Raw genomic sequence first — 21,133 nt, 5'->3', positions numbered from 1 at the left:
ATGGAGGTCACTGTCTATAGAGAAAGCATCATGGGAGTGCAGAAGAGAAAAAGATGAGTACCCATCTTTGAAGCTATAGGGAATAACCATCTTCCTAAACTCTCTGTTCCATTCCTAGAAGACCATCAACCTTGTGGAAAGAAAAGGGATAGGAGAGGGGGAATAGAAAGCCTCAAAAGAAAAGTGACAAGAGGTGGCAGCTATTTGTTCAGCAAGCATTTGGAGAGGGGACTCAAAAATAAGAACAGGATCAGGACTAGGATAAACCTTTAGGTTCCTGCCAACCGGAAACTCTATTCCTGTTCAACCTTCACTCCATTAAGTGCCAAGCACTGAGCTAGACCCTGGAAATAAAACTGTAAATAAGGCATGATTCCTGTCCTCTAGGAGTTTATAGTCGAATGGACAGACATACAAGTAAGAAATTCTAGAACTATGTACTAAGACCAGTAATAAGAAGCAGAGAACGAGATGGGGGCACTATGCAGGCTGGGACCAGACAGCAAGAAGGTGACATTTATACTGAGCAGTGACATCGGGCAAACTGGAATTAGAAAGGAGGTGAGGTGGGGAGTGTGACCCAGGCTTGAGGAACAGCTTGTGCAAAACCCTGGAAAGGAACGGGAGCCTAGGATTAAAATGACACTCTGGTGTGTAGAGTGGTGCCAATCAATGGCAGTGAATTTCTAAACGTCTTCATTGCTCATTCCCAGGATCAGGAGGGGTTCCAAGCACGGGCACAACAGCGCCAAAATGAAAACACACTGTCCTCCACTTGATAACCCCAGAGTTCCAACATGGCCAGACCATTTTAGCCTACCATCAACACGTCATGGCAGGTGTTCATATGCTTCTCTTGCCATTGTCAGTTAATCAGCAAGCCCAGTGCTAGCCTCCAAAAGAATAATAGGGCTCCATCTGGCCCCCCGGGTCAGGAGTGGCCACAGTGTCCTTCACCTCTCTAAACCCCACAGGAAATTCCAGTAGTGTTTGTGCACAATGGTACCGCTGGGTCTACTAAACATAGAACTAGAAGAAAGTAAGTTCATCTGATGGCATAATTACTGTCTCAACCCACATCCTCCACATTCCCAGTCTCCACTCCCCAGCCCTCTACTGCCGCCCATCCGGGCACTCCCTCCCCTCCTCAGCCCAGGCCACTTGTAAATGTCAAGTTGCTCAGCACAGATGGAAGTAGAGCTTTCTGGGTAAAAGCAGAAGATTAGGAATCACAATAATATTGAGCAAGTCACTCAACCTACGGCAGCCTCAAAATTTACTTGTCTGTAAAATGAGAATAACAACTCTTTCACTGTGCTTTGTTGAATGAACACAACTGGCCTGGGATGAGAGCAGTAAATGAGACCGTATGTATAAGGAGATTATCACGTTGTTTGGCATATAAAATGCGCTCAGTACAGTAAATGGTGACTGTGGTAGACGGTTGTAGATGATGTAATTGCGGTAGATAATGATGACGACTTTGATGACGCGGGCCGGAGGTTTGGTCAGTTCTGTAGGTCATTTTCAGCAACCCAACCCTCCCCCCGCCCCCCCCCCACGCCACACACCCCCCCGCCCAAGTCCAGGCAGCTTCTTCCAGCGACAGGCCTTGAACAAGAGATCCGCTGTCCCTCCAGACTCTGCCCGGTCCGTGCCCAGATCTCCGCGGGGAGCTCCAGCCAGCGTCACCCTACCTGCCCGCCCGCCGCTCGCGGGCCAGCGGACACGTGGTGGGAACGTGAGGGGGCGGGGCCTGACTTGGTGCCGGTGGACCAATGGCCCGGCGGGAGGTTCTCAGCCAATGGCAGAGACGCTTCAGAGCCCGAGGGGCGGGGACACAGGAAGTTAGCGGCGGCGTCATAGGTCACTGGGCGGGGCGGGAACCCGAGCTCTGACAGGGGCGAAGCGGCAGCGGCCAGCGTAGTCAGGGCAGTGATGGCGGCGACGGCGGTGACGGCAGCAGCAGCAGCGGCCCCGGCGCCGGCGGCCGGCACAGAGGGCGCCTCCTCGGTGCACTGGTTCCGCAAGGGGCTTCGGCTCCACGACAACCCGGCGCTGCTGGCGGCTGTGCGCGGGGCGCGCTGTGTGCGCTGCGTTTACATCCTCGACCCTTGGTTCGCAGCCTCTTCCTCGGTCGGGATCAATAGATGGAGGTGAGGGGGCCCGGGGTCGGGTCGCGGGCTCGGAGGGCTCCCCAAGAGGGAGAGGCCCTGCCCGCCAGTGCCAGTTCCCACGGCCGGCCGGGAGGCCCCGCCTGGGGGAGGTGGGGCCGGGAGAGGGACGCGTCTCCAGAGAAGAACCCGGGACCAGGGAAGCCGTTAGTCCTCGCACCAGTGGCCTGGGAGGGTGGCCCAGGGCTGGACCTCTGACAAAGTGCTTCCGCCCTGGGTGTTATCCTCTTTGGGCCCCAAACGTTCCTGTGGGACAGAGGTCATGACCCCCACTGTACAGATGAGACTCTTAAGCCTTCGAGACACACAGAGTTGACCTGCCCACGGTCCTGTAGCCAGTGATGGGCACCAGCGCTCTTAGTGCTCAGGGAGGGGAGGAAAGGAGATAGAAATTATGGCGTGAGGGTTGGGTCGGGTCTCTGGATCTATGGCACAAAGATGATGGCATTCTTCAAGTCAAGAGCCCATTGCTGGGCTCCTGGCGGTCATTTCTAAGCCTCTGGTTTGTTTGCATTTGTCCTTTCACCCATCCTGGCTTCCCTCCCGCAAAACTGTCCTGCCTCTGAAGGTGTCTAGGGACTCTGGCTTAGCATTAAATAGGGCCAGTGCCGGTCTCCCCTTTATTACAAACAACTCAGTGAGAGGCACAGTGTGTCCTGAGCTTGAGAGCAGTAGGAGGTTGCTAGAAGAAAGGAAAAGAAAAAAAAAAAAAAAGGATCCAGTCCTGGCCGGTCGCTCAGTAGTTAGAGCCTCGGCCCTCGGACCAAAGGGTGTCGGGTTCGATTCCTGGTCAAGGGCACAAATGAGCTTTGGTTGCAGGTTCCCCAGCCGAGGCAGGGGCGCGTGCAGAGAGGGGCAAGCAATCGATGTGTCTCTCTCACATCGTTGTTTCTCTCTCTCTCTCTCTCTCTCTCTCTCTCTCTCTCTCTCTCTCTCTCTCTCTCTCTCTCCCTCCCTCTCCCTCCCACCCCTCTCCTCTTTCCTCCCCCATTTCTCCCCTCCTTCCTTCTGCTCTCTCTAGAAATCAATGGAAAAAATATCCTTGGGTGAGGATTAAAAAAAAAAAAGGAACCAAAGTATCGCTTCCTCCTGCCTCTCCTCATTAGATTGATTTTAAATGACATTTAAACCACTATGGGTTAGATTTTTAATAACTGATGCGCTAAGATTAGGGAGCAGCAAAGCTGTGATATCAAAGGCCCTCTTTGATGACTCCCAGGAGATGGAGTCCACAGAATCATGGGAAAGGAGTGACTGAGGTAGATGTGTTTTCTTTGTAACCAGTGTTGAAAGCCAAGGAGTTTTGAGACATTGTGTACCAGTCTCTCTTTAAAATGTCTCTCAGCAGTCATTTGGTCTGTTTGCATTGTGCTGGGGGATGTTTGCTTGTGGCCTTGTTGCCCTGATAGGCAGGATTATTCCCAGGATACAGTGGCTCTCAGACCGCCATTCTTGCCTCTCCAGGGTGTGTGCCCTTCCAAGAGAGTAAGCGCTCCTCGCAGTTTGTCTATGAAATGCCCCCTCCTGCCCCATTTATGTAGAGGGAATGACTAAAATCAGTCCTGCGGAGAGCCTGCCCACACCATTTTCAGCCTGCTCTATTGCTCTGCCTCTGCTCCAGTTTCCATAGATAGGGGCTTGGGTTTGACAAACATCCTCAAACGGCCATCCCTACCATGGACATTAAACCAAGCCTCAGACTTTGCCTGTCTTCTTGCGGCAGTGTGCCGACCGGAGCAGAGTCAGTAGAATAAGGCTACCTGCTTGTTACATTGTCACAGAGGAGTTCCTTGTTTTATTGGGTTGTAGGGGTCATTGCATAGGACTGCCTGCTCCTTTGTGGTAGTGGAGGTTAAAAATCAACAACAGCCCCTAGCTGTGTGGCTAGTGTTGGGCTTGATCCCCAGGGGGGGGGGTGCCAGAGGCAGCCAATCAACTGACCAATGATTCGCTCTCATCATTGGTGTTTCTATCTCTCTCTCCCTCTCCCTTCCTCTCTGAAATAAATAAAAATATATATATTTTTAAAAATCAACAACAAAAACTTGTTGATTAAATTCAGATTTGCTAGGAATAAGGTATTTATGGATTTTTGTGGGTGACCCTTTTGTGGTTGTGCTTTCCAGCCACTGAAAAGAGAAAAGGATATAGCAGTTGATGCCTGAGTCCAGTCAGAGGCTGTGCAGCAATGCAGATATTAATTGAGCAATTAATGAGTACCAGACACGGCTCTAGATGCTACCAGGGACACAGCAGTGAACAAGCATCGTGGTGTCCAGAGCTCTGGAGCCGACATTTTAATGGAGGAAGACAAGTAAACAACTGTAATTTAGTAGAACTAAATGTCATGAAATAAATAAAAACAGAGGATGAACTAGAGCAGTCTTGCTGCACATGGGAATCACTGGAGGATCCTTAAAAGATGCCTGGGCTCCTTCTTCCCCCAGTTCCAACTTAATTGTTCTAGAGTATGGCCTGGGCACTAGGGTTTTTAAGGCTCTCGCATGCAGCAAAGCCTGAGAAGCACTGGACTAGAGAACCACAAATTGAGCTCCGGAACTTGGTAAATGTCGCAATGCATTGGCAGGAAGTCTTTAGTTTTGGCATTCAGAAGAAACAGGTGAAATAATACAAAGCAAGTTGAATATGGTAACTGCTCCGGGGCCTGGAAACACTCCTACTACCCCCACCTAACCACACTCTCTGCTCCCATAGTCAGGTGGAGGGCAGAGCTGCAGACTGCTTTATGCACACGGTTGGGGGTTGGGGGAGTGATGGAGCCCGCAATATCTCTGCATAACTGCAATGTGTGAATCTTCCGGTGGCTATTTCTGGATCTGGGAGTGGTCTGGGAGAATTGTGCTGCAGCATGCCATCCTAGCTCTGCCATCCTAGCTCTGCAAACACTTCAGCTGCTGCCTCTGAGAAGCCTCCTTAGAAAGGGTGTGCCCTGGGCCATCTGAAAAGGGGCGGGGGGCGGGAGTGGGGGACGGGTGGCACAATCTCTGTTGTCCTCCTGCACCTCCTACACTGCCTCCTTCACAGCATTTTGGGCAGATGAATCAGATTAAAATAACCATGAATGGCACTTCCTAAGAGTAAAAGAAGACAGAGACAGGCAACCAAGAAATACGTGTATTTATTAGTGTAGGAAAAGGACCAGCATACTCCTTGCCTTGGTGGTAGTGGGAAGCTTATGAGCTAATTGTAGCTGTGTCTCAGGACTTTCTTTTGTTGAGCACTAGTTGGCTAAATCCTTTATAGCCTTTTTATTGTTTAATTCTCACCTGAGGGTATGTTTATTGATTTTAGAGAGAGATGAAAGGGGAGAGAGAGAGAGGAAAGAAACATCTATTAATTGCCTCCTGTACATGCCCCGGGGATTGAACCCAAAACCTTTTGGTGTCCAGGATGATGCTCCAACCAACTGAGCCACCCAGCCATGGCAGCCCTTTGCCATGCATCTGGAAGGAGGTACTGCAGTGAGAACAAAAGAAAGGGAAAAAAAGATGGGCTGTGAGCAGCTTCTAGATTTAAAAATAGGTCCTCAAAATAGGCCCTTGTAATATACCTTTCTCTCCCTAATGCAACTTAGGTAGGTGCTGGCAACAATTCATCTCACTTTTTATTTAAGTCATTTTCTCCCTGGCTCTGTGCTGCACCTACAGTCAGGAGTTTTTGGGACAGAGGGAGTTGGTAGAAATAGAGTATCAGTCCACATGGCTCAGAATTAATAAATGATGTAAACTGCGAATTCCCGAGAATGCCCAGTGAGAACAATGTGTCTCTCTTCCCAGCACTGGGACCTAACACTGCTGGGCTGTCAGCGACGTGGGTGGTTCTTCCCTGGAATTCAGTCAGTAAGAAGGGAATTGAGAACCATAGTCTATTGCTGGGAAAATTTATTTTTCTCTGAGCCGTTTGCACTGGTACTGGGCATGTCACTTTAAGGTTCTGCTGCTGAGGAAATGTTTTCATTTGTCCAAAAGAGATGAAAAGATTCATCTTTCTCTTTGCAATTAGGAAAGAATGAATATATTTTTAACTGAGTGATACTTAGAGATCAATCTGTGATATGAGTTGTGAGTTTGTGTTATCCTTTCTGTGGGGTTAATAAGCTCTCTTACTTAGGAGAAATTAATGTCTATTAATATTCTCTGTATCCAGATTGAGTGAGCCTGTCATACCATCGTAGTTACATAAACTTGGCTTGAAGCAGAGAAACTTGATCCAGGGTGACCTGGACCCAAAAAAGAATTCACTATCATCTTATCTCCTCCTATTAACAAATAAAATACTCCTCAACACAGAATCTTGCTGGGAGCCAATTCCAGCATGTCATAATTACAAGAGTTTTATCAAAAGGTTGATGAAGCTTGGGGGCTCAACAAGGGCTGAGTCACATATGTAATTACATGTTGGAACAGCTAAAAAGCATCTCCCCCAAACCTGAATAGGATGTTTGTTAACTGCCAGACAGCTCAGGGCATCTTAATCTACGTGTTATTGCCTCCTGTTGGCCAAACACCTGAACAGCTGTAGGCTATTCCCCAATCTGACAATGCTTCTGTAAACCCTACCTTTTGAAACCCTACCCTTTGAAGTGTATTATCTCCACCTTGCCTTAGGACAAATTGTATTAATAAAAAGCACGGGGTCCTGAGACAAAGAGTCTTTAGCCGAAGCTCCTCTGACCCCCAATGCCTTTCAAAACTATCTTTCGTCTCTGGACTCCTGCTTGATCTACGCACAGCCTTTCTCCAGATTGCTGAACCCCTTCTTAATGCTGGGACAAGAACCCCAGCGTTAATGGTGCCCAACATGGGGCATAACCCTGGCAACACCAACAGAATCTGCCATCTCTAGGAAGGCCTTCCTTAAATATCTGCTGTCTCATTCTCAGCCCAAGGATCTGCCTGTCTTATCTAAAGGGCTAGCCCCATGGAGTCATGAATTACAGGGTCCTCTCTATATTTTTGGAAATGCCAATTTGGTTTTCTCCAGTGCTGTCTGCCTCTGGTTTCAGAGCATTTATGTAATGTAATTCAGTTGTACATGTCTGATCCAAAGGGTGAGCTTTAACTGCTCACACAGGTCCGTGTGCCCTGAATTTTGGCCATGTGAGCTCAGCTTGGAGCTGCCAAGGGTGAGCTACCAGCCCAAGCACTGCCATCTCCAAAGCCCAGGCCAGTTTTCTTTAGAGCACCCCCTCACTGAAATAAAGAGAAACTGGCCAGATGGAGAGAAGGCTCTAAGGGAGCACAGAAGGCTCAACCTTCTGTGCGCACACCTGCCCCCATGAGCATTTGTCCAGTAGCAGCACTGCTCCGGGTTCCTTTGGTGTTATGCAAAGCTGTCACCTGGCAAGCCTCAAAGGGGGTGCTATAGCTGCCTGAAGGCTGGGGCTCCTAGAGGCCTGTTGCCTCCTGTCGGGGCCATCCTGAGGCCTCCCTTCCTGGAGGAGCCCTGCAGCTCTTGGTGAAAGAGGGTCTTGAAAGTAATAATATTTCTAGAATGCCAAAGCAGAGGCAGAAACCAGAATCCAAAGAGAGAAAGTTTAGTAGGAACAAATGAGAAGAGAAGATAGGCACCTTATAAGGTTCTGTTTTCTAGAACAGAGCTTCTGAAACTCTCATGTGCAAACGATTTACCAGGGATCTTGCTAAAATGCAGATTCTGATCCTGGAGGTCTGGGATGGAGCTTTTGAGAGTCTGCATTTCACCAAGCTTCTGAGTGGGTCACGATGTTGATCCTCAGAGGAGCAAGGGTCTGGGAGCAAAGGTCCTGGGCAGCGTAGCGTCAGTGCTCAGGCAGTGAGTCCTGGCAAGAGGCAGCAGAGCCTGGTGGTTAAGAAGGTAGATGCTGACCCATTTATTTAGGTCTGAGTTGGGCAAATTACTTACTCTCTTTGGTGCCTGTTTTCTCATCTGTAAAATGAGGTAATGTATGTAAAACAAGTAGAATAGTGCTTCATTTATTGAAAATGCTCCTTAAATGTTCATTGTTGCTATTATCATCATTATTAGCAGAGTTGGGCCTTCTGCTCCTTGCCTCAGCTATAGATATCTCTTGTCAAAGATGAAAAGGACTCTCATGGGGTTATCTATATTTAAGAGATATTGCCACGAATCTCTTCCTTTAGTACATGAAGTCTAGAAATAAAGTTCTATAGAAGGCGCTAGAAGATAGCTTTCAAATGTGCATATCAGCCTTATTTACATTTTCAAGTGAAAGTTCTAGGTGACCTGGTGGGCTGTGAAGGGAGAGGCCCCCAAAATGCATGGCAAGGAAATTCCTGGGAGCCCCAGATGGAGGACAGTCTGTCCTGGGGTTGTGTAATTGTGTAATTTGTCACCAGTTATCTCTAGGCATTCTGTGCAGCAGGGCCCAGGTTTCAGGTGGCATGAGGCTATGTACGTGGTTTTCTTATTTTCCTCCTGAGAGGAGTGGTGAGGTTTGGGAGGAGGCCAATGCAAGTGCGTCACTCGTCTCTCAGCTTTCCTTTCTGAGGGTGTCAGCTTTTTAAAAACAGAAATTCACAGAGGCAGAGCTTTTGGTTTTCATACACACCGTTCAGCCAGTCTCCCATCGCAACCCCGTGGGGATCAGTCTCCCATCACAAGCCCTTGGAGCGTCTCTGCACGCTGTCTGTCTAGTATGATGCTTTGGACTCAGCTCCTGCTGGAATGTGGGTCTGTGGCATTCACCCTGTGGGAGTGTTGCTTGCTGACATCAGAGGCCGCAGCGAGGGTGGGTTCTAGTTGGCAGCCTGGGAACAGTCGCTGTGTATCTGGAGTTCCTTACCCCAACTATGTGTCTATAGATGGGGTATGTGATGTGCTGGCCCAGAGGCACAGGGCTTTGCTGTGCTCAAAATAAAATCTGGCGATTCCCATTGTTGTCAGAGATGGGTGGGAGATGCTAAGGGGTAGATAGCAAGAGTCTGACCTGTCAGGTCAGGGCTTAGTTCCTGAGGAAGATCAGAATGTCAGTGCATTGCCTGTAGTTAGGTTTGTGTTTGTCAGAGAGAGGGACTGCAAACACATGAGGGCCTGCAGAATCTCAGCTCCTGGAGCAGTGTTTGTGTCACTAAGAAGCCTTAGGAATGGGGGACAGAGAAGAAAACAGTTTGACTGGTAGTCCCCAATCCCAGCTTCGTCACTTAATAATTGTGATCTTAAGCAAATTAATTACCCTCTCTGTGTCTCATTTTCCTCATCTATAACGAGGATAATATTTCCCTTCAAAATGTGTTGAGGGAATTAAAAAGAAAACACACTTAAAATGCAAGGCAGTTATATAATAACATTGATAACATTGGTCACCTTTGGGGAGGGAAATTGAATTCCTAGGGACTCAGGGGGAGGAACTTTTTACTTTATACCCTTTTGTGCCTTGAACTTTGAACTATATAAATAGTTATCTATTTAAAATGTTAATTTCATTTTATTTAAAAGTAAAACACATATTATAAGATATATTGATGGAATTTCTCAGAAAATTGATTCTGCCTAGCTCAGTAGTCGGCAAACTCATTAGTCAACAGAGCCAAATATCAACAGTACAGCGATTGAAATTTCTTTTGAGAGCCAAACTTCTTAAACTTCTTCTAACGCCACTTCTTCAAAATAGACTCGCCCAGGCCGTGGTATTTTGTGGAAGAGCCACACTCAAATGGCCAAAGAGCCGCATGTGGCTCGCGAGCCGTAGTTTGCCGACCACGGGCCTAGCGGAACAGCTAGTAAATTTTTGTGGTCATATAAAAAAATTTTAGCCCTAGCTGGTTTGGTCTGTGGACCAAAGGGTCCCGGGTTAGATTCCATTCCAGTCATGGGCATGTACCTTAGTTGCAGGCTCCTTCCTGGCTCAGACCCTGGTTAAAATTTAAAAAAAAAAAAAAAAAAAATCAATGAAAAATATCCTTAGGCGAGAATTAACAACAATAAATAATAAATAAATAAATAAATAAATAAATAATAAATGTTTAAAACCACTGAAAGCATTCAACAAATTCTTATTTTCTTTTCCTTTCCCTTGATGAAAGATCTCAGGCTAGGTGACTTGAGTATCTGGAGTTCCTTACCCCAACCCAATCTCCATCCCCGAAAGCATACGAGGATATCCTATAAAGGGGTACCTTCTAAGGCCTTCTCCCTCTGGATGAGAACCTGGTGGCCAGAACCCTGGAGAGTGAACCACCTGCCAAACAAAACCCTGGCAAGTGGGGACCCCGCCCAGGCTGTGGGGCTGTGGCAGTAGACATGCATGCAGCCCAAAGCATGACCGCAGAAGGCAGGGCAGCTGTTGGATCCGGGTAGGTAGGATTTTTCAGAGCTAATGCAGAGTCTGCTAATAGGACCTCAGCCTTCCCTACTACCCTATTGCACTTGTTTTTCTGATGGTTTTCTCATCTGTTCTCCCTTTTGATTCTCATAGCCCTGTGATGAGTGGGTATTTACACACGGCCTGAGGCTGAGAGGGCAGAAGTGACTTGCTTCTGATTACAGAGAAACAACAAGAATAGAAGCAGCTCACATTTAACCCAGGTTTTCTTTATGCCAGGCACTGTACTAAATGTTTTTCATGCATTATTTGATTTTCATTTCTTAACAATTCTATAGTTGATGTTAGAGAGGCACTAACATCAACTCCACACTGCAGGTTAGAAAATGAGCTAAAGAGGTTAAGTAACTGCCTGAAGTCATGTGGCTAGTAAGGGGCAAAACCAGAATTTCAGTTGATCTCCTGCCATATCACTGCTGACCTAGCCCCTAGGCCTCTCGGTCCTGGTATTAATGATGCTACTTGTTTGGCGTAAACAGTGGGCCAGCTTCTCCCGGCTTGGTTAGGAAAGAGAGCCATACTGTATGATGTTACCACTAACAAGGCCTCTGTGGGCTCTGCAGGTTCTTACTTCAGTCCCTGGAAGATTTGGACACAAGTTTAAGGAAACTGAACTCCCGCCTGTTTGTAGTCCGGGGACAGCCAGCGGACGTGTTCCCAAGGCTCTTCAAGGTAAGTGTGCAGAGTCTGAGAGAAGACAGTGGGAGTCCGCTCCCTAGGGTTTCCCCCAAACTGAAAGAGATGATATTGTGACCGAGGAAATGGAAACAGTCAGGGCTGGTCTGACCGCTGCTGGAGGAGTTGGAACAAAGGCAGCCGGTCAGCTTGCCGACAGAATGAAACTGTGTTAAGGAAAAAATTCGGTGTAACCAGTGTCTTGTTGGAAAGTTCCCAGCTCAGTCCAGACATGGGATGTGGCAAGTTATTCCACCCCGGATGCTTCCTTGGATGTTTCCTTGGCTCAAGCCTGCAAGATTCATTAGGGCTCTTCCCACGCCAGGAGTCTGAGGGCGAGGTTTCCTGTTCAGCAAGGGGCGTTTCCTGTCTTTCTTTGCTCTGCTAATTGGGAAAAGAGTCAGCCTTTCTGAGGGAGCTTCCCTGCTTCCCCTGGGGTAAGTGGCTGATCACATCTTCATGTGGGTACCACACAGGCCTGTTTGCTGTATCAGATAGCCAGCCCACTTCTTCTCCCCCAGTCCTTCATAAAGCTCATTTTAAAGTCCAAACAGAGGCAAAAGTACTCATGGACAGAGGGCTCTAGGGTAGTCTCCCCTCATCCTCAGCACCCACATTGTTTTTAGGCCCCTCTCCACCCAACTTCCTTCCTACTCTTTCTGGGGGACAAGACAGGAGGAAAGGTTTAATGTCCAGGCAAGCAGCTCAGTAAACACTTCATCATTCACTTCACCTCCCCACAAATGCACATATACAAAGCACGCAGTGTTGATAATAGCCACCTTTCATTCAGGGCTGACTATGAGTCAGGCACTGTTTTACGTAAGTGCTTTACATACATTCATTCACTTATTTTTCACAGCAGCCCTAAGAGGGAAGTGCTGCTATCCCTCCTGTACAGGTGAGGAAACTATAACTTCACAGTCATGAAGCTAGGAAATGGTGACCTAGGATTCGAGCCCAGGCTCTCTGACTCAAAGTTGTGTTCTTAACGTCCACACCATTAAACATTTGCCACTCATCTCTCTCTGCATTGCCCCCCTCTCTCCCAGCACAGCCAAGGCCAACCTAGTACATCCCAGAAACACAGATCAGTCATTCAAAGAAGATTGATCTTCTGCTATGTACTACGCCCCATGCTAGGCACTAGGGTAATGATGAATGAGACAGCATGGTTTCTGCTCTGAGAATTCACACTCTAATCGGGTAAACAGACAGGTAATGGGCAACCTCACTGCCATATAATAAACGCTGTGATGGAAAAGGGCAAGGTGCAGAAGAATCATATTGAAGGAGAAAGTCAAAGAAGGTGTCATCTAATAGTACTTTACTGTTATCCACAAGGTAATGAGTATTTAACAATGTAATCTGTATGAACTGCGAAGCCTGGTACTTGGCTCATAGTAGGGCTTCATAAATGTTTAGTGCTATTATCCTTGGACAAGGATAACCACCCTGTTCAGGACCCACACCCCAGGCAGGACTGAGTCAGGACCAGACCAGCCTGTGCATGGCAGGACATTTGCCCCAAGGGGTTGACAGTTTTAATACACCATGACCAGAGACTTTGGTTAGAATATGGTTTTCTTTCTGCTAAGTTGCATGCTCTGTGGGTTATCTGTACAAGGCAAGCTTTCTTTCAACATGGCTAGAAAATCTAGAAATTTCTATCAGAAAATAAGTAAATACTTAGAAAAGAATTCCCTTCTTTTTTAACATGTGGCCTGACTGGTTTGATTTCTGTGACCTCTGGACTAAGGCTTTTTCCTCCTTCCCGACTCAGAGCTGGAGTTTATTAGCTCTGTTTGCTGCTGGCCTCAGGAGTGTTGCTGTGGAAACCACTACACATAGTACAAGTCTGCCAAGAAAACTAGGCCAGAAGTTTGCAGGGCTGTGAGGAGCTCTGGGAAAGGCCTGCCGAGCAGGAGGGAGGAGGCAATCCCATCCTCCACTGTTTCCACCAGTGAGTCAGTGCCTCTTGCTGGGACAGGGCTCCCCTAAGAGCAATGTATTTCTAGCCTCCTGCTGCATTCTCCTACTGCAATGATACAGCAAGTGCACAGGGCTACCCACCTCTCCTGACTCCACAGAGACCACTAGCCTCCAGCTCAGAGGTGCTTGTGCCGTTGGCCTCACCTCAAAGGCCTGTCCTCAAACCTTGTGAACCTCACGCGGTTTACTTTCCAGTTCAAATCACTGACCCTAGTGTGTTCTGCAGCCCATTCTGACAGGTCTCCACACTTGCTCTGTTCCTTCCCAGGATGGAACTGAGCACCTAGCACCCAGCCCCCAGCTTCCCCCTCCTCCCCACACAGTGTTTAGTGTAACAGATTCTCTCTCCACAGGAATGGGGGGTGACCCGCTTGACCTTTGAATATGACTCTGAACCCTTTGGGAAAGAGCGGGATGCCGCCATCATGAAGATGGCCAAGGAGGCTGGTGTGGAGGTGGTGACTGAGAACTCTCATACTCTCTATGACCTGGACAGGTAAGAGATAGGCCCCAGGGGAGTTGGTGATTTGTGCCCTTGCTGAGCAGAACTCAGGGCAGTTTAGCAATAGAGCCGCCTAACACATGATGTATGGAGTTTTCTAGAAGCTGGAGGAAAATGGACCAGAGTTTGGGTTTGTAGAACAGGTCACAGAGAGCTTTACCTGACTTGGGTGCAAAGAGGCTCTTTAGGTCCAAGAGATGAAGCGGTGAGGATCCCCACTGAAGGTCTTCACAGACCTGCTCCTAATATGCTCCAGTCCCATCCACTCCTCATACTCCCAACTCCAGTCCTGCTCCTCAAAGGCTGCCCTCTGACCTCAGTGGACACTAAATGTTACCCCTCCCATAGGATCTCTGTTCTTAGAGGTCCGGTTTCTGTACCCAGTACAAGTTCCCTAGGCTCCCCTGTCTATCTGGTTTTCCAGGTCAGGCATTTAGAGATCCCTGCAGAGAGCTGATAACTAGAGTGGCCTCCTTCCCTGGGGACAGGCCTCTGTGCTTTCAGAGATTCTAGGAGGAAACCCTTTCCTCCCCTTCCCTGGCAGAGCTGTCACCCTCCTGCTGCTGCTGTTGCTGCTTCTCTCCACCTCCCTCTCCCCAACCCAGTGGGTAGCTGCCAGAAGGCGGGTCACATAGCTCTGCACGTGAGCTGAGCTCTCTGGAGGAGGTGCTGGGTGTGGAACTCCTCCTTCTGCCACTTGCGGAGGAGGAGTGGGGAGGTACTGCGGGGCCTGCAGCCAGCCTCTTATCTCCACTAGAGGAGGAGAGAGAGCCGTACTGAGAAATGAACTCACCACCCCCAGGTGGTTTGCGTAAGCTGCTTCTTGGTCAACAACAGCCCCGGGAATCTGGCTCTAACCCATCCCAATTCATCTTTATATAAACAGCCTCAATTCTCCACTCTCCTATATCTTTTCTTATTACCTGAGTACAGCTGTTTCTCTTGTTCGTGAAAAAATACTTTGTAAACTGCAAATACCCTTTAAGTATTAGTTGTTGCTATTAATAACCCCAGCCCCAGTCTCTGGTTTAGGGGGGAGAGGCTGTTCTGCACCTCTTTGTTCTAGAAAATGCGGGCCAACAAGGGAATGATTGTCCCACAAAGGAACACATTTACAGCCCTTATCAAAGAACTTCCTCAAGGCTTACTCTGCCGGGATATAGAGGAAGGTCCACGGGGATTCCTATGGCTGGGACAACCAGGCCGAGTATCAAGAAGGCTAATGGGGATTTTTCTGAGATTAGAGAGATCTGGTCAGTCTGTCTTTAGGCGGCTCCACGTCGACCAGGGAACCTAGGATTGAGTCCCAGCTTTGGCCCTGCCTTGCTCCATTACCTGAGGCACCTGCTCCAGCACTCTGGGCTTCATTTCCTGCTCGGTAAAATGGAGACGTAGCTGCCCTTGCCTCTCCTTTCTACTTAGGGGTAGGACCTACGAGCAGATAAGGAAAGGTACCCTCCAAGCCTTTGAAGTCTATGCTCTTCTTCTTTTTTAAAAAAAAAAAAAAAGAAGAAGAGGAAGGGAAGGGAGAGGGAGAGAGAGCTAGAAACATCAATGATGAAAGAGAATCATTGATCGACTGCCTTCTGCACACCCCCTACTGGGGATTGAGCCAGCAACCCAGGCATGTGTCCTTGACTGGAATCGAACCCGGGACCTTTCAGTCCACAAGCTGATGCTCTATCCACTGAGCCAAACCAGCTGGGGCTGGGCTCTTCTTATCTGGGTGGGCAGGGGACCTGAAATGAAAGGCCTTGTGAGTGACATTAAGTGTACTTTGGGATTCCCAGGATCATTGAACTAAATGGACAGAAGCCACCACTTACCTACAAGCGCTTTCAGGCCATCATCAGCCGCATGGAGCTGCCCAAGAAACCTGTGGCCTCCTTGACCAGACATCAGATGGAGAGCTGCCCGGCCGAGATCCAGGAGAACCATGACGAAACCTATGGCGTGCCCTCCCTGGAGGAGCTGGGTGCGTGCTCCTGCCTCTTAGGCCAGCACCTCCTTTTTTGTGAAATACCTATTGGTTTTTTCCTTCTTTTTCAAAGTAACGCATGTTATTATAGACAATTTAGAAAATACAGAGAAATGAAAATGGGGATAACAATCAGTATTTCCAATCACTCAGAGATAACCACTGTTAATTTTGGAATATGTCCTTCTGGTCTTTTTCTGTTCGTACACATAAGTAATCTTCCCCCCCCCCCCCCATTCATAAATAATCTTATGTTTCTAGTTGATGCTTCTGTTTTTTGTACTTTTCCCTCTGAAATGATGTAGGCACAGTCTGGTGCTGGCATCAGTGGGCTTTCAATACCAAAATAGCTAAGATTGCTTCTGTTGAAGGGGAGGGTCTCTCAGTCTCTCGGGTTACTGACTACAACACCCTTTCTCTCTTACCCCTTCCTCCCCAAACCTCCCGCTCGCCCCCCGCTTTTTTTGGTATCTGAACAAAGTTAGCTTTCTCACCTAAATACTGCGAGTAGTCCAGGATTGCTCTCATCTGCCTGGAAGGAAGGGTAGCTGGGATGGGAAGGCAAGGGAGAGGAGAGGACAAAGTCACAGTGGGAAGAGAACCAGGATGACCTAGAAAGCACTGGAACATTAAGAATGGCCTCAGCCCCAGTAGCAGCAAGAACCCCACGGTTCAGCTTGCAAAGCTCAAAGAGCAGACCAAGATCTGCTGAGCTAACACTGGAAAGGCTGACCTCCAAGCCTCTGACCTGCTCCTCCCCTGTAGGGTTCCCCACTGAAGGACTTGGCCCAGCTGTTTGGCAAGGAGGAGAGACAGAAGCTCTGGCCCGCCTGGATAAGCACTTGGAACGGAAGGTATGGTTCCCATTTCTGAGACCCAGAACTTCAGATGCTGGCACCCATGCAGTGGGGAGCATGGGGTAGGTTCATGTCTCTTGGCGCCTCTTAGCTCACAGTGGTTGAAAAATAAAAAGTCTTCCTGATGGCCATAGCAACAGCAGCAACAATAGCAGCTACCATTTGTGGGTGCTTCCCACCTGCTGGGCACTGGGCTGAGCAGATCTGGGTTAAGTACCTGCTTGCATTACTTTAATCTTTTCAACAGCCCTATGAGGTAGGTGTTCAGCTCTCTATTTTGTAGATTAGGAAATTAAGGCTTAGAGAGATTATGAAACTTGCCTAAAGTCACATAGTAAGTGGTAGAGTAAGATCTCGTTCGATGTGATTCTAAAACTTTTGTTAGAGTGCTTTCTTTCATCTGTGGGCATGTTCGCCTTCCTAAGAGGGTATTGGATCAGGAAAGTTCATAAGATTAATTATTTTGTGTGTATGTGCCCCCCACCTTTTTCTGGGTCCTCTTCAAGGCATGGATTTCTATTTGCTTGGACACAGAGAACAAAGGCGTGCCTCCCAGTGAAGTGGGAATTAGCAAGGGGAAGGAAAGGGGCCAAGGTCCCAGAGGCACTCCTTAACATTGGCACCTGGCCCCCACCCCCTGGCACTAGGGTGCTCATGACAGAGCAGTCAGCTCCTCGTTTCCTGCTCCCTGCAGCTAGTTTATAGACTTGTCCCTGGGTAGCCCCAATGCAGCAGCAGCCTCAGCAGCCCTGTGACATGAGTGGAATATTTTTTTCTGTAAAGTGGAAGCCTTTTTTTCTTTCTTCTGTTTAATCACAGACCATTCTGTGCCTACAGGAGTCTTTCAAGTCTGTCATCTTATTTCATCCTCAGGAGGTGGGAAATGTGCTCTCATTTAATAGATATGTAGCTGAGGAAGGAAACTTGTTCACCATCATCCCACAAGTTAAGTAGCAGAGTCAGGACAAGAACTTGGGCCTCCTTGTTTGGTCTAAGGGTGGTCCCATCGAAAATTCTACTAGCATGAAGGGTGAAATGTGTGCAGTGTTCCAGTCCTGGCTCCTGGCTTTCTGTTCTGTGACCTTAACCACCTAGTGCCTCAGTTTTTTCCTCTGTAACATCAGGCCTTTCCTTTCTTCACCTTCTCTTTTGATGCAGGCCTGGGTTGCCAACTATGAGAGACCCCGAATGAACGCCAACTCCCTGCTGGCCAGCCCCACAGGCCTCAGCCCCTACCTGCGCTTTGGTTGCCTCTCCTGCCGCCTCTTCTACTACCGCCTGTGGGACCTGTATAAAAAGGTGAGCACCCAGCGAGGGCAGCCCGTCCGCTCCCAGTTGCAGCAGCTTGGATCAGGGCCTTCCAGGCCATGCAGTCACCCTAAAAAGGGGTCTTGCCTCCCGTCCTGGGGGTGGGGACTGGGTTGTGGATCCTGGAGGTGCTTAAGTGAGCATTGTGTCAGAGAAGGTGGGGAAGAGACCACATTCAAGAACCTGCGGAGCTGAGCACAACCCAAACTGCTGATCCACATAAAATCGAGGTTACCAGGTAGAACAGGACAGGCAGAAAGCCGACCTCAGTGTGTCCATAGAGGTGGCAGATCTGCTGGCAGCAGGTGGACAGGGGCGAGCAGTGAGGGTGGGAGGCAGGAGGACGAAGCTTGAGCCCATCCTCAGCTGAAGAGCACAGTGGCCCTCTTGGGCTTGTGTCCAGAGCATCAAAAGGGGAAGTTCAGGAGTGGCTGCTGCCCATCAGTGATGAGATGGCCTGGAGGGCTGCATGCAGGTTGTGCCATACAGACCGAAGGCAGATCCTGTGGTAGTGCCCCCAGACAGAGTGGGCAGCACAACAACTATTCAGCATCTGTGTTGTTTCACATCACCCCGTCCTTGCCAATATCAGGATTCTGTGGCACAGGGTGGCTTTTGATGGTTTAGTGGGTAATCTTCTGATTTTATGAAAATCATTATTAGCTTGAAGGTCTGATCTTCTAGTTTCCTCATGGTCCCAGATCCAGTCTATTGTATATAACTAATGTAACCAAAATCTAGACTGAGCAGTTTTTATATGTGGTGATGAGAAAATCCCTTTGACGTTTTAGAAAGCCGAGCCACATGGGCCCCCGAGGATGAGGATTATGAGCCAGTCTGGGGAGTTTGGTTCCCAGTGTGGAGTTTGGCAGTGATATCCTTTTCCTCTGCCCACCTCTCTGCAGCCATTCTCATTGCTCAGAGCAGGGCACAGCCAGGCCTGGGTTCAGCCTGCGGGCACACTGTGCACATCACAAGCATGTCAAACTCGGGGCCCGCTGATTGACATGCTTGGGAGGGGATAGTCCCTCACATGTCTAGGGAGTTTGGAGCAACCAGGTTCATGGCAGCTCTGAATTCCTTTGTGGGAGAGGTCTGGGGGCACGTGATGAGAGCTGAGCAACCATTTATATCCACGGGCTCTTCCCACCCCCAGGTGAAGCGGAACAGCACACCCCCCCTCTCCCTGTTTGGGCAACTCCTGTGGCGAGAGTTTTTCTACACGGCAGCCACCAACAATCCCAGGTTTGACCGCATGGAGGGGAACCCCATCTGCATCCAGATCCCCTGGGACCGCAACCCTGAGGCCCTGGCCAAATGGGCCGAGGGCAAGACAGGCTTCCCTTGGATTGACGCCATCATGACCCAACTGAGGCAGGAGGGCTGGATCCACCACCTGGCCCGGCACGCTGTGGCCTGCTTCCTCACCCGCGGGGACCTCTGGATCAGCTGGGAGAGCGGGGTCCGGGTGAGTGCCTCTCCGTGGAGCCCGGCCAAGGGCAGCCCCCCTCTGGGCTGGGGGATGGGGTGGGATCCCTGGGTCCAGGATATCCCCTCCAAGCCTTCCAGCAGAAGGGCTTTGGCTCTTCTCCATGGGGCATGTGGTGGCTTGGGGAGAACCATGGCAGTCGGTACCCAGGTCGGCTGAAGTCCCACCCGCCCCATCTAGGTGTTTGATGAGCTGCTCCTGGACGCAGACTTCAGCGTGAACGCAGGCAGCTGGATGTGGCTGTCCTGCAGTGCCTTCTTCCAACAGTTCTTCCACTGCTACTGCCCTGTGGGCTTCGGCCGTCGCACGGACCCCAGTGGCGACTACATCAGGTGAGGATGTAGACCAGCTCTCTGGACACTGGCCACTCTGGCCTCCTCCTAGGACAGGATACCCTTGACCCTTTGAAGGAGGGTCCGGTGTTCTGATGGGTTGTCTGGTGTGTATTTTTCAGGCGATACTTGCCCAAATTGAAGGGGTTCCCCTCTCGATATATCTATGAGCCCTGGAATGCCCCAGAGTCGATTCAGAAGGCAGCCAAGTGCATCATCGGTGTGGACTACCCACGGCCCATTGTCAACCATGCGGAGACCAGCCGGCTCAACATTGAGAGAATGAAGCAGATTTACCAGCAGCTCTCTCGCTACCGGGGACTCTGTAAGGAGCCCCTACTCCCCTGCCAGCCCCCAGGTCACTGAAAGGAAGGGCAGCACCTGCAGGCTCGGGGGGCCTAGAGAGGGATTTCCAGATATTTGTCCAGGGAGACTGAGTGCTGTCTTCCAGGCTGTTACATTGACTTGACTTTTGGGGCACAGGACACTGCACGCTGGGCTGGATCAGGCCTCTGAGTAGTCAGGGAAGAGATGGAACCTCAGTGTCATGGCCCAGAACCCCCCACCTTGTTTTCACCCTGCAGCCCTCTGCAGTCCTGTGAGAGTGTGTTCTGCCTCTCTCCCAGGTCTGCTGGCGTCCGTCCCGTCCTGCATGGAAGACCTCAGCAACCCAGTGGCAGAGCCCAGCTCGAGCCGGACTGGGAGCATGAGCAGTGCAGGTGAGTAGCAGCTGGCCTGTTGCGACCTTGCCCATCCCGAGGGCACTCAGGACCACCACCAGCTCTGTCACTGAGGGCTGATGACAAAGGCCAGAATGAATCTGTGCCCCAGTGGAGCTTCTAGTGCCCCTGGGGCAGACAGAGTAAAGGAGCCATGCAGATCTTCTCAGATGACAGTGCTGGGAAAAGGAAATTGAGTGACCTGATAAGAGAGGCTGGGGCAGGGGGGTTACTTCGGGTTAGCTTAGATCGGAGTAATCAGGGAGCACCTCTCTCAACAGGGATCAAGTAGTGAGCAGGGCCAGCCTTTCCAAGAACAGAGAAGAGTTTTCCCAGAAAAGGGAAAAGCAAGAAAAGTCTGAGATAAGAATGAGCTTAGTCCATTCAAGGAACAAAAGTAGGGAGGCCAGTGTGGCTGGCATGTCCAAAGTGAGGAGCTGGAATCTGGAATGAGAGCAATGAGGATGAGATGGAGCAGGAGTAGCTTTGTGTAGGCTTGGTGTCCACAAGGGGCATTCCGATTCTGTCATCAGTACCCCGAGAAGGCACTGGCGGGTGGTCAGCAGGGTGGGGCATGACCTGATTTATGTTTTACAAAGCGCATTCTGCCTGCTGTGGGGTGGGACAGTGTGGGCAGGAGTACAGGGAGGCTAGACGGTGGCGATGGCAGCATGGCCCAGTGGTGGCAGGAAAGGAGAGCAGACTTGCCGCATTCTTATCCTCCTTCCTGGGCTCTGGGGTGAAGATCAGTGAGGTGAGACTG

The 21,133-nt window shown here is 49.6% G+C and overlaps 1 protein-coding gene across 1 annotated transcript in view; it reads left to right on the top strand.

The window, feature by feature from the left end:
* Window positions 1-1,914: 1,914 nt before the first annotated feature.
* CRY2 (cryptochrome circadian regulator 2) overlaps window positions 1,915-21,133 on the top strand; it is a 29,998-nt gene continuing 10,779 nt past the window's right edge. The window contains exons 1-10 of the mRNA XM_008146774.3: window positions 1,915-2,156; window positions 11,082-11,190; window positions 13,539-13,681; window positions 15,478-15,662; window positions 16,431-16,519; window positions 17,681-17,821; window positions 18,987-19,298; window positions 19,500-19,651; window positions 19,774-19,976; window positions 20,278-20,370. Of these exons, the coding sequence (XP_008144996.2) occupies window positions 1,939-2,156; window positions 11,082-11,190; window positions 13,539-13,681; window positions 15,478-15,662; window positions 16,431-16,519; window positions 17,681-17,821; window positions 18,987-19,298; window positions 19,500-19,651; window positions 19,774-19,976; window positions 20,278-20,370 (1,645 nt within the window). The 5' untranslated portion in view covers window positions 1,915-1,938. The remainder of the gene's footprint in view (window positions 2,157-11,081; window positions 11,191-13,538; window positions 13,682-15,477; window positions 15,663-16,430; window positions 16,520-17,680; window positions 17,822-18,986; window positions 19,299-19,499; window positions 19,652-19,773; window positions 19,977-20,277; window positions 20,371-21,133) is intronic.

This window comes from Eptesicus fuscus, chromosome 13 (assembly GCF_027574615.1).
Source record: "Eptesicus fuscus isolate TK198812 chromosome 13, DD_ASM_mEF_20220401, whole genome shotgun sequence".
Lineage (NCBI taxonomy): Eukaryota > Metazoa > Chordata > Mammalia > Chiroptera > Vespertilionidae > Eptesicus > Eptesicus fuscus.
The sequence above is the reverse complement of the archived record's forward strand: the minus strand, read 5'-3'. Positions and strand labels throughout refer to the sequence as shown.